The sequence below is a fragment of the Ixodes scapularis genome, unplaced genomic scaffold, assembly GCF_016920785.2.
Source record: "Ixodes scapularis isolate PalLabHiFi unplaced genomic scaffold, ASM1692078v2 PGA_scaffold11__112_contigs__length_91849675, whole genome shotgun sequence".
Taxonomy (NCBI): domain Eukaryota; kingdom Metazoa; phylum Arthropoda; class Arachnida; order Ixodida; family Ixodidae; genus Ixodes; species Ixodes scapularis.
Window position 1 is genome coordinate 45,369,328 of NW_024609837.1, and position 20,323 is coordinate 45,389,650.

General features: G+C 47.1%; 1 protein-coding gene across 7 annotated transcripts in view; it reads left to right on the top strand.

Moving 5' to 3' along the window:
* Window positions 1–20,323, top strand: part of LOC8040733 (probable histone-lysine N-methyltransferase CG1716) — a 113,068-nt gene that overhangs the window by 57,172 nt on the left and 35,573 nt on the right. For 6 of the 7 annotated variants that reach the window (XM_040504848.2, XM_040504847.2, XM_042288900.1 and 3 more), the window contains 7 exons: window positions 3,657–4,336; window positions 5,290–5,418; window positions 7,366–7,417; window positions 7,510–7,586; window positions 8,267–8,468; window positions 17,459–17,556; window positions 19,028–19,196. In XM_040504848.2, coding sequence (XP_040360782.1) covers window positions 3,657–4,336; window positions 5,290–5,418; window positions 7,366–7,417; window positions 7,510–7,586; window positions 8,267–8,468; window positions 17,459–17,556; window positions 19,028–19,196 — 1,407 coding nt within the window. The remainder of the gene's footprint in view (window positions 1–3,656; window positions 4,337–5,289; window positions 5,419–7,365; window positions 7,418–7,509; window positions 7,587–8,266; window positions 8,469–17,458; window positions 17,557–19,027; window positions 19,197–20,323) is intronic. The other variant, XM_042288901.1, reaches the window with a different exon arrangement.

The window sequence follows — 20,323 nt, forward strand, 5'->3', positions numbered from 1 at the left end:
CAGAAGTAGTGGCTCGAGGGAACCAGTAAGTAGAAATATTCGCCAATACCCAGCAGTGGCGAATGGTTGACCTGACAAAGGTCCCCGCATCCTCAGATCAAGCTCCTACCTAAAGCCTGCAAAGAATGGCGATCTCGATGGTGTAGATTGCCCGTTGCAGAAGCACTCTAGAGCTGTGACTGCAGGCAATGGCACAACCAGGAGAGCTTGAGGTCGCTGCTTTGAAGCATTGTTCCGCAGAACGATTGAGCATTCAGGCTAGAAATTTATGTCTTAAAGCCAGGGGCGCGGGCTAGTTTGCGCTTGTAGCTTTGGCTGCAGTCTCAGCTTATGTGCGTTCTCCGCCAAGTCAGATTCAGGACTAAGTAACTCCATGAGAGAGCCATACTGCCGCGAACTGACGCTGCTTCTTAAGAACTCATGACGTGACGGCATTCCAACGGAGCTTCACAGACCACCACCAGACGCAATTTTGAAATTGTTCTTTTGTTTTAAAATTAGTTTTCTTGACTTCTCTTCCTGCTGCCTAGAAACACGTACTTGTCTAGGCTAGTGTTTCTGGGCGGTTGACAAAACATGAACCACATATCTAAACAAAAAAAATTAAGGTGCAAGCATTTCGTTTCCCTACCCTTTTAAGGGGGCACTAACTCCTCCCCCCCCAGAAATATATTACAGTGGAGCTGTTAAGGGCTAGGTTCCCCAGGATTGTGTCCGGTACCAAAGAAATGTTGACACAAACCTACACGAACCTCTGGACAGCTACCGCCATCTATAAGCGACTGGCAACCAGGCAACCAGTCTGGTTGCCGCGGTCGCTCATAGATGGCGGTGACCTTTCCAGCTATCATAGAAGAATGGATAGTTGGGCGAGTTGGTGCGGATTTATCATAGGAAACAGCTCGAAAAACGGACGAGGACGAAGAAGAAACACACATGACAAGCGCAGCGCACATCACGTGTGTTTCTCCTTCGTCCTCGTCTATTTTGCGCGCTGTTTCCTACGCTCTTATCAGTTTCGGTTTGGACTCACGGTGGGTTGGCCACGTGCCCTTTCTTCGGGGAAAGAAGACCGGGTGCGGAAGGAGCGGCACCGTTTTCACAGCAGCGCGAATGAGTCCGCAACCGTCGCGTGCGTCGAGCGCTTCAGATTTTCTTGCGAAAGAAGAGTAGATAGCTCGCCTGGAGAGCCACTGGCGAGAACAGAAGCTACAGCTCTGCTGCTCTTCCTTCTTCACAGGAGTGGAACGGCTAAAAGTTTTTAATTTTTTTGTCAGTTGATTTTATATGGTGTCGGTAGACTACCCAATCAATATTTTGTTAGAGCATCACATATATTTTAATAAAGTCATAAAACGCAAGTCCTCGGAACCGAAACTGAACCAAGGAGGAAGAAGAAATGTAGAGGAGAGAGTTTCCGGAATTCACGTGGCTACACGCGACCGCATTTTGTTTTCTTTTTTTTTTACTTTGTTTTTTGGTTGTGCAAAGCAGATGAAAAGCTCACACGTCACACAAAATACCCAAAAGTCAAGTACTTTGTGCTTGAGCTTTGCACATTTTTTAAGCTCTTGCCAATTTATGTTTGTAAGACGAGTGATGTCTTCAGCCAGGAGAAGGAACGACGACTTGGCGTCGTTTTCGTGCAAATCACGGAATAAATCCTACCGTAGAATACCGTGCATGCGCCTGTTCCGCACTAAGTGCCCACCCCTAAAACTAGAAACATCTGAAAAAATATGCACAGTACATTTATATGTAAAATTGATGAGCTCACTAGCGCCCATCCCCACTTTTGTCGCGATTGTATTCAAATTTTGAGTGGGCGCTTGCTCGGTATTTTACGGTAATTGTTTTGATCAGGAAAAAATTTATCTTTTGAAGCTAGACAGATTTTCCGGTACTGCGAACGACAGTTCTGAAGTACAGGTCCCCCGTCATTTGCTGCCATCGCTTAGTCTACTTCGTTCAACCCTCCAGCCCACGACTCCCGCGATACGATGCCATGTTGAGAATTACGCAGATAATGTACAGAGTGCCTCTGGTTCTCTGCGCAACTTTTTTTTTTAATCAACATATTTGCAGCTTTTAGAAACCACAAAAAAGGGGTATCATATATAATATATATATTTTTTTTAATATTGAGAGTGGGTTTTTGATGACCCACGACTTTGATTACATTTGGTGGTTGTGACTAAACCATAGAAAACAGCACGTGACCACGGAGAAGGGAGTGAGCGCAACTCAAACCGGCCAGTTCTCGATCGGCGGTTTTTGGGCAGAAGAAAAACAAATTTCGAGCCGCACATTGTGTTCTGGGTAGCCATGGGCTCCCATATGTCAGGCACAAATAAAAACCTGGGTGAGCATAAATACCCCGTTAGTGTCCCTTTAAATATAGTGTAAACTACTTTATTTATGCCGCAAAGTGTGGGTTGCGGAAATATTTCATGGGCAGAAAATATTATGATTTGGAGTGTCATATATATGTTATACATTTGAAGTAGCAAAATTTTCAAAAATTAGGTCCACACGAAAATTAAGTTGTTTGTAGTGTTTGTGATACTGATTTCTTTATATACCTCAAATACTTTTTGTACTGAACTATTGTAGGACGTCTCAGGCACTTACAGGATTTATAGGAAGATTTTTTACGGAAAAATTAAACTAGGAACCGCCAAACGCTCATTCTCCGCCCGAAGGTAGAGCTAGAGGTCACAACCAGATGCCAAAATTTCAGCCCAATCCCATAACTTAATCAAAAGTTATAAGTGATTTTCTGAAAAGTTCAATGGGAAAATGGCGGCCGACGGATTTTTTGAATACATGGGGCTCTATGGCACCAGAAACCGAAAACAGACAAAATTGGGCTCCATTTTCCCATCGAAATTTTCAGAAAATCAGTTATAACTTTTGAATAAGGTGTCTGTTCGGGCTGAAACTTTGGCTTCTGGTTGTGACCTCTAGTGCTACCTTTGAACGGAAAATGACTGTTCGGCAATGCTTTATTTATTTTTGTGGTAAAAAAAACCCTGTAAATTTTTTTTTTTTGCGACACCCTGTATTTGAAATACTAAACCATTCCAGTACTTCAAATTCCTTTAGTACTGCAGTATTCGAGTACCTCAAATACCCGTAATGCTGGAATATGCAAACGACTTGTTTTTTGTGAGGACCTAATTTTCGCGAATCTCCTACAATTTGCGAAAAAGTAGGTCCCGCGAACAATTCCAGTGAAATGTAAAACACTGGAATCTATATTGAGATCCCATCGCGTCGGGAAAATTAGAACCCCCGAATTATTCCAAAACTTCAGCTTTGAACTCAATCGCGAAATATTGAGCCTGCGAAAAATAAGTCGTTTACAGTATCTACTATTTCATTACTACAAACTTCATACATTAATAACTTTACTCTAGCCATCATTACTAGGGAGAGGATCTGCTGTATGTGTCATCTGCCTTCCCCATCCCATGCTAGCACCCTGTGCGGTGGAGCGATGTCAGGAATGTACTTACGACAATTTCATTGCCCAAACTCACATTATAGTACATGCATAGAACTACCAGAGCGAGACAATTGATAAGCGGAAAGGGCTAAAAAAAGTGGAGATAAAATAAATCATTAATTAAGCGGTCGCACTACGCGTGGTGCAGGTGAAGTCTCGATGGCGGCGGAGCAGCGAGCTTGAAACTCGTGACGTGACGCCGCCGTCCTCTGCGCCTGTCACTGCACCATCCAAAACACCCGGACGGGACACGTCGTCCCCTCCTCGCGCCAAGGTTCCCCCCAGCACCAAGGTTTCCAGCCCCAAGGTTTCCAGCCCCAAGGTGGCCAGCCCCAAGGTTTCCAGCCCCAAGGTTTCCAGCCCCAAGGTTTCCAGCCCCAAGGTGTCCAGCCCCAAAGTTGCTGGCGCAAGGTCCACCGACATGAAGTCCACCGACGCGAGGTCCACTGACGCAAGGTCTATTGACGCGAGGTCCATCAACGCGAGGTCCACCGACGCAAGGTCCACCGACGCAAGGTCCACCGACGCAAGGTCCACCGACGCGAGGTCCACCGACGCGAGGTCCACCGACGCGAGGTCCACCGACGCAAAGCCCACCGACATGAGACCCGCAAGGGCGTACGATGCAAAGGAGGACACCAAGAGGATTTCCACGCCAAGCAGGGAGGAGATTCGGGAGAAGACGCCCCCCTCGACCCCTTCCAGGGAATCTAGAGATAGAGAGTCTAGGGAAAGTGGGAGAGGTGGAGAGTCATCTAGGGAGAAGGGTTCCCCATCGCGGTCCCTGGCCTACGAGGACATTGAGGAGAACCTCTACCGGTTCGAAAGGCGAGTTCCTCCAATTCTTTGTGATTGTGTTCTTGCTTTTTTCTTATCAGTATTCTTTTTGTCGATCGAATTGTGTTCTTGTTTGATTCTTACTATTACTCTTTTTGTCGGTCGATTTAGAGATCACTAACTTAGACTAAAGGAGTGTTTGGATTTTGGCGGTGCGGCAAGGTTTGTCGAGGCATGCAAGGGTGTCGCAAACAAAATAATAGTTTGGTCTCTTAAACTTAAAATCAGCAGTGTTTCTCTTATAAAAAAGTGTGTGATTAAATTATGTACTTATTCTTGAAGCTTTGCTAATATTCTGTACTATGCAGCCAGGCTTGACTGTGCTTGGTCTGCAGAAAGAACTAAGGTCGTTTTGTCCTTTCTTAGCATGGTGTGAATTGTGACATTGAAATCTTGTTCCACATAATTTATGCAGGGTGTTAAAGGTTACATTAGATGCAATTCGTGCCAAACCCCAACATTACTGCAGTATTAGGTCTGTATTTTGTCCGTTTTCTTGCCTTGTCTTCCTTGTCTGGTGTAGTGGAGAATGTACGTAAATATGAATGTGATGAGCTCCAACTGGAATGATTAAGGGGGCGCAAGGCTTTTTTATCTGCTAAGTATTCGAACACAAACACGGAATTTCGGCTTGCGGAGTTAGGGCGCTTTCGGACGCCGACCATTGACAAATGCGGCCAGCTTTGCGTCTACCCCCTAGCCATTCCGGTCCGGGCTTGTCGCTTTCTCATCCCCGCGTGCTCTCGTCTTCTCCTCTCAATTTCCACCCGCGTAAATTGCTAGGTGCCCGGTTTGAGGGTGTACACACTGCACGATTTTCCCTTTCCCGCGTTGGCACCGGGTCGTGCGAACAGGTTGGACGGGCGGATTTCGTTAGGCAGGCCGGGGGCGACCCGTTGCTTCCATTGGAACGCTGACGGAGCATGAGCCCCGGCGCCCCGCAGGAAGAAGTCCAAATGCAAGAAGGAGGTGCGGCGCATGATCTGCGACTGCTCCCTGACCAAGGACGAGAGAGACCGTGGCATCATGGGCTGCGAGGAGGACTGCCTCAACCGCCTCCTCATGATCGAGTGGTGAGCGAGGTCTCTTGGCTGTGGACTACATGTCGACGCCAAATCGCATTCCAACAAAAGCCGACTCGGATCTCGCGTTCGTCTGTGGCCTGCAAGGCACATCGCAGTGTCACATGCATGACCGAGGAAAAGGAGGAAGGGAGGGGAGGGGGGTCTTGAGCGGCCAGTTCTTTATCAGTGGTTTTCGTGCGTAAAAATGAAAGACTTGAGCATTAGTGGACCTTTTTTCGAGTAAGTCTCCGCGAATGCATAAATCCCATCCCCTGACTTTTTGGACCATTTTTGGAGGGCACCGTCGTGCTCGACCAGTGTTGTCGGTACCTATCCTGGCTTTTGTTTTAACTGTTTTTGCTGTTTATTTTTTAGCGTCGTTAGCATGGGGCAGGAAAAGCAATGAAAACCAGTGCAACAGCACAATGCCAATGCGGTTTGACTGGTGGAGGCACGTCGAGCCACCCTTCGTTTGTAGTTTGCAAACAACCTCCAAGATCGTGTTCGTTATTTGAAAAAGGTCCTTTTTGTTTTCGATATCGAGGCGGTTCGCTGGCTAACGTGGGTACATCTCCCTAGGTGGCTAAAATCCTTGCGAGAGGGATTTTCTGGTCGCATGACCGACTTCGTGGTGACAAGGTACCTGTAAACAAAAACAACTCAGCATCAATTATTTTCCGTTACATCATCGAGGCTAGCGTCGTTTTCGCGGTGCCACGGCCCAGCACCGCTGCGAGAGCACGTGGCTTTGTCTTGTGTCTCGTTTGCACGAGCTCTCGTGTAAAGGAGACGGAGTCACTGAATGTTCCCAGAGTACCAAAATTCCCAAGTCTCGTTTCGGAACCGAGTCGCGGGGCAGCAGTCGTGGTTCCCATATGGCGCTGCCCTGTGCAGTCGAAGCGAAGCGCACGCGGTGTAGCATTCGCTCTTGCGCGAGCCCTTGTATCCACGTTTTTGGCCTGTGGCAACGCTGGTTTGTTTTTATTGAAGTTCTTCGCTTCATTCCGAGCGGTGCGTGACTTGCTCCTCCCTGTCTCGTCACTTTCTCTCGCCTCGAAACACATTGATGTCAAGTGTCAGGCTAGGCGTCTGAGGCATAGAGTTAGAAACGCAGCACCAGCGCAACTGAAGCGAGCAAACGAGCCGGCAATCTTCTTTTCCGAACCAAATTAGCAAATACTTAATATATATATAAAAAAAAAAAAAAAAAAGCTAGGGAAATTTAATGATCTTTCTGTTCAGTCTTACTCATCGATGCCCAGAGCTCCCACCCGTGTGTACCCGCCGTAGCCATGGTAACGCAAAATCGGTTTATATATGTTTCTTTTTGGTTTAGGACCGATCCACAAAATGGCCGACTAATAACTTCCGCCACGCGTGCTAAACCAGACAATCAGAACTGGATTTTGTGGGACTCACTTTTGGTAAGCAGACTGAATGGAATTCGGTACTCTGGGAAGTTCCAGTGACTAGGAGACGCCGAACGAAGCAACGCGTTCAGACGAGTAGTTTTGGCGGCGTTAGAGCACTGTGCAAGTTGTGCCAGCCTCTACTATGCAGTACAAAACAGCTGATGCTGAGACAGGCAAATCGCCACCGTAATTCCATCCTCTCTTCGATTACTCAAGTCTGCTTTTGCGTGTAGAAAAAGTAAGAACAGGCTTGAAATGTGAGTGAAACGAATTGCCTTTGTGTACGCTCAGCAACGTAAGCCGGGCTTACGTTTGCTAAGCGGTATTGGCCGGAGTGCTGGGTACATCCTGCCCTTTATTAAGCCGACCTCGTGAGCAGAAAATTTCCCTTGCGGAAATTCTAACTGCCGGATACGCCGGCAAGCCGCCCTGGGCTGTTTGAGGTCGTCTCCCTGCAAGAATATAAATAACATTCGGAGACCCGTCGGCGAGTCATTGAAGTAGTGTTGTAAGATACAAACCCTTGGGTTCACATTGCTTTCAGTGGATCGCGATGCCCAAACGGGGACAGCTGCAGCAACCGGAGGTTCCAGAAGGTAATTGCTTCGTTCTCGGATTTCTGAGGAGGGAGAGGTGGGCGCGAATGTACTCACGATCCTGCCTTTGCACCCCCACCGGTCTTCCGCAGAAGAGCTACATCAAGGTGGAGAAGTTTTTGACGGAGAAGAAAGGCTGGGGACTTCGCACCGTGGAGACTCTTGCTTCGTGAGAACCACTTTCTTTTTCTCCTTGGCCTTTTGACGCAGACATCGTTGTTGCTGTTTGCACGAAAAGCATTATTCCAACTCTATTTCATTAAATGAGATGCGTTAAGCGAAAATGGGAGAACAGATAGACATTTTTCTTGCCAGCTTCAGTGTTTTTTTTTTGTTTTTTTTTCGTCTTGTATTTGTTAAAGGTAAAAAGAGGAGTGTTAATCTTCTCTATTTTGGGGAAAGTTCCATATTGGGAAGGAGAAATCAATTTTTGACTTGCTTTTTAGTTTGGGGTCAGGAATAGAGATGTCTTACTGCAGAGTATCTCTCTTTCCAGTCTTAGGAAAAGCTGTTTGCTTTCTCTTTTAGTTAACACATTAAGGATCAAAACTTCCAACATTTTCCTAAACTCTGGTTTGGGGTCAGGGATAGGGACGTCTTGCTGTGAGCGAGGATCCCTATTCCCTATCTTGGGGAAAGTCATTCCTTTTGTCTCCTAAGACTGAACACATTGGGTGGCAAAACCTTGGATGTTCTTTGACCCCCTAATTCGGGGTCGGGAAAAGGGATGTCTTGCTGCAAGGCAGCATTCCTATCCCCTATCTTGGGGAGAGTTCTTTCCTTTTTTCCCCTGTAAAGGGGGGGGGGGCCACTTCAAGGAAGGCTCACCCTCTGGTCTGGGGACGACAGGGGAGCCTTTGTGATAGAGTATGTGGGGGAGGTGCTGACGCCCGAGGACTTCCGCAAGCGGGTGAAGCAGTACGCCAGGGACAACCACCAGCACTACTACTTCATGGCCCTCCGGTCGGACGAGATCATCGACGCCACCCAGAAGGGAAACGTGTCCCGCTTCATCAACCACTCGTGCGACCCAAACTGCGAGACTCAGAAGGTGAGCGACCCATATTTGACCTTCATTCGACCTTCGAGAGAACCCTTGCGGTCTCTCCTCTCCTCTCGCGTGCCATGAAAAACGTTCCTACTAAAGGCTTTCGCGCACTTCCGTTCGGGCTGTACCGACTGCGACTGCTTACCACCACTGGCGTCATCTATCTGCCTATATTTCCTCGTGTTCTATGCACCATTATCTCACCCTGGGCTCGAAATTGTCTCGACCATGTCATATGCGACCATTTCTCGAAGACGGTGCATACATTTTATCTCGCAGGTAGTGCAAAACCTTCGGTCTGTACTCTCCGTTTGCCCCTAAGCCAACGGTGTAGCGGAAGTTACGTGCTTGTTGGATCGGTCGTATGTTTGTCTTTCGATCGCCACGTGACCACGCTGCCTCCCGCATCTCCGTGCAGAGAGCGGGGCCACGTGATGAAACGGAGGCTGTTGAATGGTTCGGCCAACTCGTAGCTTCCACCGCACCGTTAGCTTAGGAGTGAACGGAGTGTATACATGTGCAGATTGAAAGAGCTGCAGGGTTACCGGATAGGTGGTGACAGCATGCCAGTGTGCTATCTCGTCGGAAGGGGTCACAGCTGTTTCGACGCAGTCAGTCCCACTCGAAACCAAATGTGCAAATGTGCGAGCCGTCGGCACTTAGCTCTCTCTAGGGTGCTTTCATGTACGCTTTGCCAAAGGTGGTGACGTCGGGTTGTTTTCGTCGTGACTCTTTGCTCGGGATTGCGTGAAAGAGCGTCTCCCGGCATGAGGAAGTTTTGACTATGCTTTGGTGGCATTTTGGTTCCGGCTACTTCTTTGCGTTGCAGCAATGGCCGTCATGGGCTCTTTCCCATACTCGAAATGCCGATGTAAGGTGTATCCTCGACATTATCACTGACACTATGCCTTCCCAGTCGCATGATTTTACGCGACGTCACCCTGTCACAAGACATTAGGGTGCCACGTGAGATAGATAGTTTTATAGTTACAGTCTCTGGATGAATGTGTCACTTTCTGACTGTGGCTTTCGTTGGGACCGTGCTGTGGATTCGCGCAGAATTATTTTTATTTATTTTTTTTTTTTTTCTTCTTGCGAGCACGTGTTGTCGGCACTGGGAGCTACAGAAGGCGGCATCGCCGTAAACAGAAAAAATTAAAGGCGCCCTAGTTGTTTCCGGTTCGGATTGTAAAACTGCATTTCTGCTATGTCTAAAGACTACGAGGGAACCCACGAAGCCTGCTTGATGCCGAAATGTAATTGGTAGTGAGCATTGGCGCCTTGGATTGGTGAAAGGTGATTGTCTCTGTCGTGCGGCGGCTAGGGACTTGTATGGCCTACCGTGACATATTACAACATAATTGTTGCTAGTACCGTGCGGCAGCAAGCATCAAGAGAGATTTCGGTCGTGGGAGACATTTGTTTGTTCATTATATTAACGAGCTGAGACCTCCTTTCGGCGTGCAACTAACCGATGCGCAGATATTACAATAAGTCGGTTGCTGCCCGGAGGGGATCGGCCCCCGCTTGCCAACACGACGATGTAGCCTTTTTTTGGCGACCCAACAAACTTCGTGCCACTTGGTCAAAGGGCGCATTATTTTGTGGCCACCCGTTGGGGATGCTGCGACGCGGAGGAAGTTGCCGATAAGGTGCATTTGGCGTGCTTGTGAGCAGTGTTTTTTCACTTTTCATTTTATTTTATTTTTATTCATTTTCGGCCATATAAGCATTATTAGTGCGAAATCTGGAAACATAGGCGAGGTGTGAAAATACAGATGAAAAAGGCACCGACGGCCAGATCAGGTCAAGTGCCTTTGTTAAACATATAAAAATAGCGCAAAAAAAAAAAAAAATGGCAAGAAGTAAACAGGACAAGCGCTAAGTTTCAACTAGTTTTACTCAGGACAAGCAAAGCGTATATACAAACCACATGCGAAGCAGCAACACATAAAAGCTACCAAGTCAGTAAAAACGTCCAGCCTTTTTACTCTGGTGACGAAGGAAGACCAGCAAAGCTGTACTATGGTGGGAACGAAGTAATGGCCGGCTGCAAGTCAGCAAGCCAGAGTGGAAAGGTTGGAAAGGTGGGGGCGGGCAAGGGCCCCGCTTGCCCCTCCCCCTCCCCCTCCCCCGCGGTTGGTACGCCCATGCCGGCCAGTACCGTCGAGCTATGGGGACTACTGCTAAGCTGTCAGGACGCTGAAAGCTACGTGCTCGTTGGACGGGTTTCACCTTGCACCACGTGACCACGTGACTCACGCGCGGAGTGCAGGCTCGGGCGACACAGCAAACGATACGAGCCATCGGCAAATGTCACGTGACCTGTAAACGTATCACGTGATGCGTTTACACTGCTGGATTGGCTGTGAATGGCTCGTAGCATTCGCAGCGGTAAAATAGAACCTCCTTTTTTTTTTTATTATTATTATTATTATCTTCGTCCGGATTGAGGAAAGATGAAACGACAGAAAGAAAAGAGAGCACATGGCGTTGTTCTCGCTTTTGCGTTTTTGGGGGGAGTCGGAGGTTATCGCTCGCTAGCCCGCTGATCTCTGACGCAAAAAATAGCTCAGCGCAAATGTTTTTTTTTTTTTTAAATTATTTTACGTATTGCGTTTTTCAGTGCCATATCTGTGGAGCAGTTCTTACTTTCCACTCGGACAAGGGGGCCCATGTCGCCCCTGGTTTGCGTAAATTAATTTTAACCACCCGGTTTTTTTCTTTTTAGCTTAAAATTTTTATTTTTATGTAGCTTTATCGAGCTGCAGTTATTTATTTATCTTTGCTTAAAATGCGTACTTCTTTAGATCCGCTGAGCTGGAGTGACCTACGAGGTCACTCCAGTGACCTAGATTCCCCTAGGATTATCCTTGCCCCTTTGTGGCACAACTTTTGCCCCCAAGTTAGCACAAAGAAAACCTGCACTCGCGTTTCGACCAGCGCCAGGAGATAACCTCGACTTCGGCACGTGGCAGCGGTCATTCATTTTGAAAACATTTATTTTTCTGCCGTGTCAACGTTGAGGTTTTCTTGGTCCCGTGGCGTTGAGACAACAGTCGGCGCGCAGGTAGGTCCGCTGTTAAATCAAATGCACGTGTACAAACAAACACGGCATGTGTTGACGTTTCAGCGCCGAATGTATTACGCTACAACTAGATGCTCCCGTAACATGACATATTTGGTAGCTTTTTCTTTTATATACGCTCGGGCGCGTTATGACATTCAACGCTGGTTGCACTTATGCGTTTGATGACCGACCGACTGCGCTACGACCGGTTTCTCAGCCTCTTGTGACTGCTTGCGACCAGCTCCACTAGTGCGCTAACGCGAGTTGTGAACCGGCCTTTCCACTGTGAATTTGGCAACGATACTGTTGATAAGAGAACGTGTACCGTCCTGCGGGCCCCGTTGCTGTTGACAGGCAATGAGATAAGCTATCCATTTGCCCATCACGTTAAACCTATACCCCGATTCCCGCGTTTTTTTTTTTTTTTTTCTCTCTCTCCACTTCCGTGTTGGAACAGATCGGCCGATCGACTGTGGTTAGTCAGCTATACAACGACCGAGTCTGTAAATGAGCTGCCTATCCATCACGCTAGGCCCAATCCCCGATTCCGGCGTTTTTAGATAGGCTTTGTTTAGTCAGCTATACGGCGACTGGTCCATATCACAAGAGCGAATGACATTTTAGCGAACGGCGACATTTGAGCGAATGATCGTTTTAGCGAATAACGGGGGCGCGCGTTAACCCATCCGTCGCGCTGCGCTTTACGCCGCTTCGCGGCGACAGTCTGCGGCAACTCATTACAAAAATATGAACTCATTTGGCCCACCCGAAAACGCCGCAAAGTGTCATTCGATGAAACGTGGGCGTTCGCTAAAACGTCATTCGATCAAGTGAGTGCCTCCCCATTTGTAGAACGGCTTTGTTTAGTCAGCTGTACAACGATGTGATGTTAGGCCTAATCTCAGATTCCCGCATTTTTTAGATCGGCTTATGGTTCGTTAGCGGTACCGCGTCTGAGTCACTGAACCGGACACTCGGCGTAGTGCCTGTTTCTTGACGCGTTCTCGTGGCAAAGGCCCTTCGGGTCCCCGATGGATTGACGCTGGAAGCGGACCCGCGTTCGCAACCGCTTCCAGTGTGAATGAGCGGCTCGGCCGGCATAGTTGGAATCGATCGACAGTCGACTTGGCGCCTGCGTTATCTAATGCTAGCCGGCACGTTTCAGTTGCCTTCTGTGGCCGGTTTCGGTTGACGGAGATATCGTATTTCGCGAAGGCGATGGCAGAAACTCGGGACCACGTGGTAGCCATGTGCCGCTGTCGGACGTCGTGTGTCGGCAGTGAAGCCCACCCTTGCGTTAGCGCAAATGTAAATCCGCGATTCCTTTTTTTTTTTTTTTTTTTGGTTATGCACTTGGTTTTGCATCGAGCGGCATCGCCGTCGTTTTACCGCGCGCATTGTGGTATGGGACGTCACAGTTTCCCCGCTAAATTTAGCGGCGAAACTGAACTGGTGTTGAGGTCATGCGACGTCAATTCCCCGCTAAATTTAGCGGGGAAACTTTGCCGGCTAAATATAGCGGAGAAATGTTTCCACTAAATTTAGCGGGGAAACTTAACCCGCTAAATTTTATGTTGAAATTTTCGCTAAATTTAGCAAAAATATTTACAATATTTTTCACTGAATGTGACGGAAAACTTTCTCCGTTAAATTTACCGAAAATATCCCGCTAAATGGGAGGTGGGGAGGGGGAGCATACCCTCCCCCCTCCTCAAGAGTTGCACTCCAATTTCGCAATGCAGAGACTTTTAATCATTTTTCATTTTGTTCTCTTGTCTATAATTGTTTTTTGTTGCCAGTGACTGCAATAGCATTGTGAGGAGTTAAAAGAAAAATCCTGCAATATAAAGGACATGATTGCCTTTTTAGAATAAGTGACTGGTCGTTTTAGATGCCTTAAGGCCCATTCACACTCTTGCGACCTCTTAAAGGGATACTTCAACGAAATTTGAAATATTCCCGTCGTGTTCGAAAATAGGTCGAATATGATCCAAAATATCCGTAAATGACAATCTCACGTTTGTATTTTGATCCTGGTGGCTGTATTTTTCGTTATAAACGGCCCACTCTGGCAAGCGCTCGGAGAAGGCCCAGCTTAGAGCACGTGATATCCAACGCAATCGTGACTTAGGTCGTCTCAAGACGAGCAAAGCTATGGCGAGGCTGACGTCGAGAGGGTGGCCTAGTCGTTCCAGCCACCGAAGCGGCTGCTTTTGTACGAATTTTGAGTGACGGGTTAATCTTCTATAATCTTCTAGGGGGACAATAGCGACTTCTGCGACACACAAAAGGGATTCTCGGTAAGAGGGGAGTTCCTCCTTCCCCCCCTCTTTCGTCGTGGCCGGAGACGAGACAACCTCCGTTACTAGCTGTCAAGGTTCCTAGACGAGCATTACAAACGAGGCGTTAGCGACATCCACCAGGTGCTCTTTGCTAATCGTTTAATTCGTTTTAAAATTCCTTTTCGAGACTTTTTTAACAAGATATTGGTACGTTCCATGTGATACTGCTCTTTTGAACACATATAGACCAAAAAATGAGCGCCGAAATTTCGTTGTAGTATCCCTTTAAGACCGAGTTCCTTTAAACCTCTTACAACGAGAGTACACACTGTGTCTTGGTGGTCTAGCATATTTTCTATTTCCTTCGCGCATTATCCTTTCTTTCTTGGCTCGAAAAACTTTTGTCAACATTATAAACAAGCCTTTCTTATAGGTATTACATACATTTGACCTCCGAAATTCTGCAAAACCTTCGCTTTTGTGAAGTGCGGTTCCAGGGTCACCGCTTAGATGGTGCCAGCGTGCCAGTGTGTTCTCTCGTTCAAAGTAATTTTAAGAGGTTTTAAGAAGTCTCGGTCTCTCGGTCATACTCGGTCGCAAGAGAGTGAATGGGCCTTTATAGCAGGCACGTAGCCAGGGGGGCGGCCCATGGGGCCTGGGCCCCCCCCAAAATCATCCATTTTGCTGGGTCCTCCTTCCCACCTCCCCCTCATACAGCATTTTGTCATGCCCCCCCCCTCCTCCTCTGAAACAAAATCCTGGCTATGTGCCTGCTTCATAGGTTGTATTCATGGAGCCTGTAGGTTCATTTTTGCCAAAAACTGCCATCTTTAAGGTAACTTTTTTTTTTCTTCCTTTTTTCTTTTTGTGTTTTTGGTGTACAGTTTGACTGGCTTGGCTATGCGGTCATGTGTCTTAATTTCATTTCGTTGAAGATGCTTCCTGCCAAGTGCCGTGTGTACTCATTAGTGTGATGGTGAACTGCTTAGTTGTCAGGCGCTCTAACCACACGCGGAAAAAGCCTAGTCATGATAACTAGAGCCCTGCATATCCGCGGATATCCATAGGAAACTGGTGGATGCGGATAAAAATTAGACAAATTTTGGCGGATTGCTGATTGGATGCGGATATCCGCGGATCCGGATCAAAATTTCTGCCCGGTGGCATTCAGTCGACGAACTGAATGCCACCGGGAAATTCATAGAAAAACCTGAGGTGGTTTCGTCGCACACAACCCTGCTATTTTCGTAACAAACGTTTTGCGTCCCGCCTGGATGACAGGAAAGACGCAAGTGAGGCATGGTTTGGTTCAGCGTGCCTTAGTGAGTCGCGCGATAGCTTTTAGCGGCTTAGTGAAGAAATGCGTTGTCAACAAAACGTCGCAGGGGCATGTGCCCCTGCGACACAAACCGTGTATCCATGAAATGTATGTCCATGAAAAGTTGTTGACGAAACACACTTTTACAAAATGCGTTTCGAAGAAACGATAGGGATATCCTAAGAAATATCTGATTCTCACTGAAGATTGCTTCAGTTGGTGCGTTCCATCTCGTCAAAAATGCAATCTATAGAAAAAGTAAAGAATGCAGGGCATCAATCGTCCCGAGAAAGCGAGTACATTGGCAGGGAAAGAGCGAAAGACTTTCTCCGGGCAGAGTGTCGCGGACTCCTAGGACGATCACATAGCTAAATCATTTTTCCTTCGACGCACAACGTCTCGGGAAGGCTGATTGCTTCTAATATAAATTCAATGAAACTGATAATGATAAGACATCCCTTTTGAAAGGTGACCTGAAGATTTCTTAGAAAGAAGATAAGCAAACAACTTAAAAAGTGTTTTTTTTTTTATTTATTTACGTTTGATGTTATGAATATACAATGAATGCCTGGATTGTGAGTCGGATGTGGAGGTGTTGCGAACCGGCCGAAATTCGAGTTAGACTTTTTCGAACTTTTAGTGGAAAGTTCGGCGAACCTTGTATTGAGATTCGACCCGTGTGTGCATGCGCATGAGTCGAACCACAGGCTGGCCAGTTGGTTTGGGATTGGATGGTGATGGCTAATGGATGCATTAAGGGCAGCTCTGATTACTTATCTCAGTTAATGCAGTACACAAAATTAAGTTATTACCTTCTTCAGGGATTAGAATTGGTTTTCTTATAACTGTAAACTGTTTGCAAAAATAAAATAACCCTTTCCATAAAAAAAAAATTCTCCAAACCTTGACATGCTTGTTCCAAGGTCTGGCCACACTGTCCACAAAATCAAACAGGTTGAATCTGGAGAAAAGTTTGAATTGAATCTGAAAGTTCGACCTGAAAATCCAGTTCGACAAAAGTTTGTGACACCCTAGTCGGATGTGGTTCCACAATCTGCGGATGCGGTTCAGATATGGATACAAAGTATGCGGATGCAGATCGGGTAGGGATACAATAATGCAAAACGTTTACGGATGCGGTTCCGATGCGTATACAAAGTCTGCGGATGCGGATAATCAAACTGTTATCCGCGCAGGGCTCTAATGATAACTTTGCAAAAGTGGACTTTTTCCTCATCCCACAAGGGGTTACTAACTAGTGCGACAGGACGGCAGCCTTATAACTTCGAAGGTAAGAGCCACTCAGTAATGAAAAATGTGCCACATTTTTCTTTATCTGCGCACACGGTGAGCCGCACGGTGTTTCTGCACAGGAAGGAACATTGTAGGCACAACGTACAACACGGAGGCGATAGAGCAACACAGTTACACGGCCGTAGTGAAGAAAATCTGCTAGAGACAAAAGGCAAAATGAAAGTACTGGCAAAACAAAACGGAGTTACACCCACGCTACTCTGTCTTTCGGTGAAAAGTCGTCGTGCACTAAAATTTTCAACCAACTGAGTGCCACCCTACGTTTGGCAAACACTTCTGGCGTATGAGTGTCAGCTTGAACTGATCAAGACGGGACTGGCTATCAAGAACTTGGAAGAAATAGATGCAGGGCAGGTGCTTCTTTCTGAGGCAAACCCAAGCCTTTCTGAAAACACGACAAAGCTGGCAGGAATAAATGAGAAGCTGTCAAAGCTTTTAGGGACGGGCTTTTGATAGGTTCTTTGCAATCAAAATAAACAATGCACAGTAACTTTCATCAACTGTTGTATTAGCTTTTTTTGTATGAAAAAGATAAGTTTAGAAATTCCTCACAGTAAATTTCTATGAAAGATAAATTTTTCGTAGTTAAGCCTGTGGAGACCAACATTGCAAAGTTTAAAATTCACTTAACTAAACATGGGTGGTTAAAAGATTTCATAAGTGCATGCTCAAAAGTACTTTGGAAAGTGATATTTGGGTGGTCACAAGGGCTAAAAATTTCATATTTAAGTGCTTCAGAGTGCTCCAAAAGCCATTTTTAGGTGCTCGAAAGTGCTCCAAAATTTGTTTTTAAGCGCTCCAAATCAGGATTTTGCAGTCGCATCACTGAATCTGCAATTGACCGATTTAGTCGGTTTCAGTGATGCCCAAGAAGTTTTGCTTTGCTGGTTACTGGGCTTGAGAGGAAATTACGTGCTCTCCTTTTCTTTTGTACCTGGTGGAAGTAACGGTGGTCGGGATTTGGGGAAAGGGCGGTGGGAGTGTGACGAGGGCTGTCACCCCGTTTCAGTGGACCGTCAACGGGGAGCTCAGGATCGGCTTTTTCACGAGGCGCCCCCTTAGGGCGGGTGAAGAGCTCACCTTCGATTACCAGTTCCAGCGATACGGGTAAGTTGGGTCACCTTGTTGTTTTTTTTTTTTCTTTCTTTGTTTGTGCCGTTTTGAGAATTGGGGAAGCCATTTGTAGAAAGTTAGGGTAGTTGTTTGCAGCAGGTCAGAGAGGGCCGTTTGTATGAAAGTGGGGAAGCCTTTTTTAGGAGTTTGGGGAAGTTTGGGAGCCTTTTGTAGAAAGCTAAAAAGAAAGTAAGAGAAAATGGGGAAGCCACTTGGGGAAGTGATTCGTCAGAATTGAGGGAAGCCACGTGCAGAAATTCGGGGAGGTTGGGGCTCGAAATGCAGTATTTAAGGTGCGATCATTAAATTGATGTATAGGCCTCGTGACATAAAATTTTCCGCAAAATTGAGGGGGGAAAGCGAATTGGTGTGTAGGTCACGAGACATCAGTGTTTTTGCTAAGTCTAGTGGGGAAACTGAACCGCCGTACATGTTACGATACCTAAACACCAATTCATTTAGCCTAATAAATTTAGCAAGAAGTGCACAAACGAAATTCTAGGATTGGGAGGGCCTCCATAAAAATCCTTTCACGCTGTAAAAAGAAAAAAGTACAATTACTAGAGGCCATGTTCTCGGGTTTTCTGGGTTCAACTCAGAATGGCATCCTTCGGTTCATTTCGCCTTGCGACGGACCGACCGCATAGGGTGCTTCGAGCCATCAAATCCAGTCCACTGTTGCGCGAGAGTCACGTGACCTTCGGGAGGAATGCAGCGATGTGCAGGGTGCGCAGTCATGTGACACGTCCACAGCGCCGGATTGGCTGTGACGGCTTGTAACGTCACCTAAGGCCTATGCTGAGTGCAAGTTCATCTGCTTCTTGCGCAGGGCTTGCGGCGACGTCAGAATGCTAAGCTTTGATTGGCTCCGGTAGACCTCAAGGCAGCTAGCATGGAGGTCTACCCACTATTTCTCCATCAGAGCCAATCGGAGCTCGTCGTTTTGACGTCGCCCTTGTGCAAGAAGCAGACAAACTTTTGCTCCGCATATGAGGGTGAAATGGAGTATGGATAAGGTCGGTTTGCAGATTTGCGTCTGAGTGGGCTCTTTCCTTTAATGCACTTGTACACTGGGAGCCGTCTGTTGGGTAGATCTGGGACATATCCTACCCGTGCATTTCCAGACTAAAAGTTTTGCAGTTCTATGAGATCAACTCTCTGCGCTGCCTATGAAAAAATAGTCGCTTGTAACATTCTCGAAATATTTTGAGCCGATGATGGGCAGAATGGCACGTAAACTTTCTAAAAATATATATGCAGGTAATAAGTGTTCAAGGGCCACAGTGATGGTGGCAGCAAGTTAAGTTATTAAAATTTACGACCAAAGTTTGTCCTGTCACTTCGAACAACGTTGCAGAAACGTTGTGTCCCTTTCCGCAATGTTTTCGGCTGCCACGGAAAAGGACATTGCGTTTGACACGCCGTCCCCTCTTGCCCGGCGCGCTCTCTCTTTCCTTCGCTCCAGGAAAGAGGCGCAGAAGTGCTACTGTGAGTCGAGCAAGTGCCGCGGTTTCATCGGCGAGGACAACAAGATGTCTCTCAAGTCGGGCCGGGCTCTCGCCCCGAAGCGAGTGAGCAACAGCAGCAGCAGGAGGGCTGAGGAGCGCAAGAGGGACATCGTCGAGGATCTGGCGGTGAGTAGACCCCGACCTCTCTCGACTTCTGTGTGCCGCGCTTCACTTCCTAGAGCCAGTAAACGAGTTCGGTCCGTCCTCGCTCGCGTCTGCTTGTCTTCTCCCTCGTGTGGATGCGCTTGGGAGACGGACGAAACGCGGAAAGTCGTCACGTGATCAATCTGTCCGCGGATCAGTCCGTAGTGTGAATCGGCCATTAAGAACAACCCTTCGAAGGTCAGGAAAGACAAAAATATCAATTGACACGGCAACAGGTACCGATCAGCCAATCCCCTTGTGGGGTTTTGGTCATCTTTATGTTAGTATCTGTTTGCGTCCGGCTAGCGGATAGGGAGGCAATGGTGCCTCTTTCTCGGGAATCCACCCTCTCCAGAGCAAAACACGAAGTTCGGATGGTGGCATTCTAAGGATTTTCCACGCCAGAAAAGGCAAAGGTCTTTGAAAGCAGAAGCGAATAATGGATTCTAACTGTTCTCCTGTCACTGTCATTCAGGGGCGGATTTAGAGGGGGGGTGCGGATGTCCTGACCCCCCTCTTGATTTCTACATGTGTAAAATTTAGGGCGTTATACGAGAAAGAGGGGGAGGGGGTTCCTAAACATATGGTACGCTGACCAACACCTGACCCCCCCCTCAGAAATTCCTAGGGTTGTGCGAATATCCGAAATTTCGAATAGTAGTTCCGAATAATACACTATTCGATATTCCCTTCGAGAAGAACTGCACTATTCGTGTTTTTCAAAGTGCTGATTGCGGCGGGTTAGCCCCGTTGAGTGCGCTTCTCGCCAAGCACCGGTGCGCTGCGGAGAAGCAATACCCGCGGAAGCGAGCCCTGCGGGTGTTGCTTCTCGCCAAGCACCGGTGCTTGTAAGAAGCGCACTCAAAGGGTAACCTGCCGCGATAAACACTTGGAAAAGTATGAATATCGTAATTGCGTGCTTGGAAGTAAAGCATGCATTCAAAGCGGGATGGTGCACCTGTGCCGACTGTGTGATATCTACATTGCAGTAAAAGTTTCAAAATTAAACTTTTATGCAAGAGTATACTATGTTAGGCAGAGATGCCCTTACAACCTGTGTTCATCATGCACGATTCATTCTTTTTTAACTCGAGATTGAAGAAAGAATA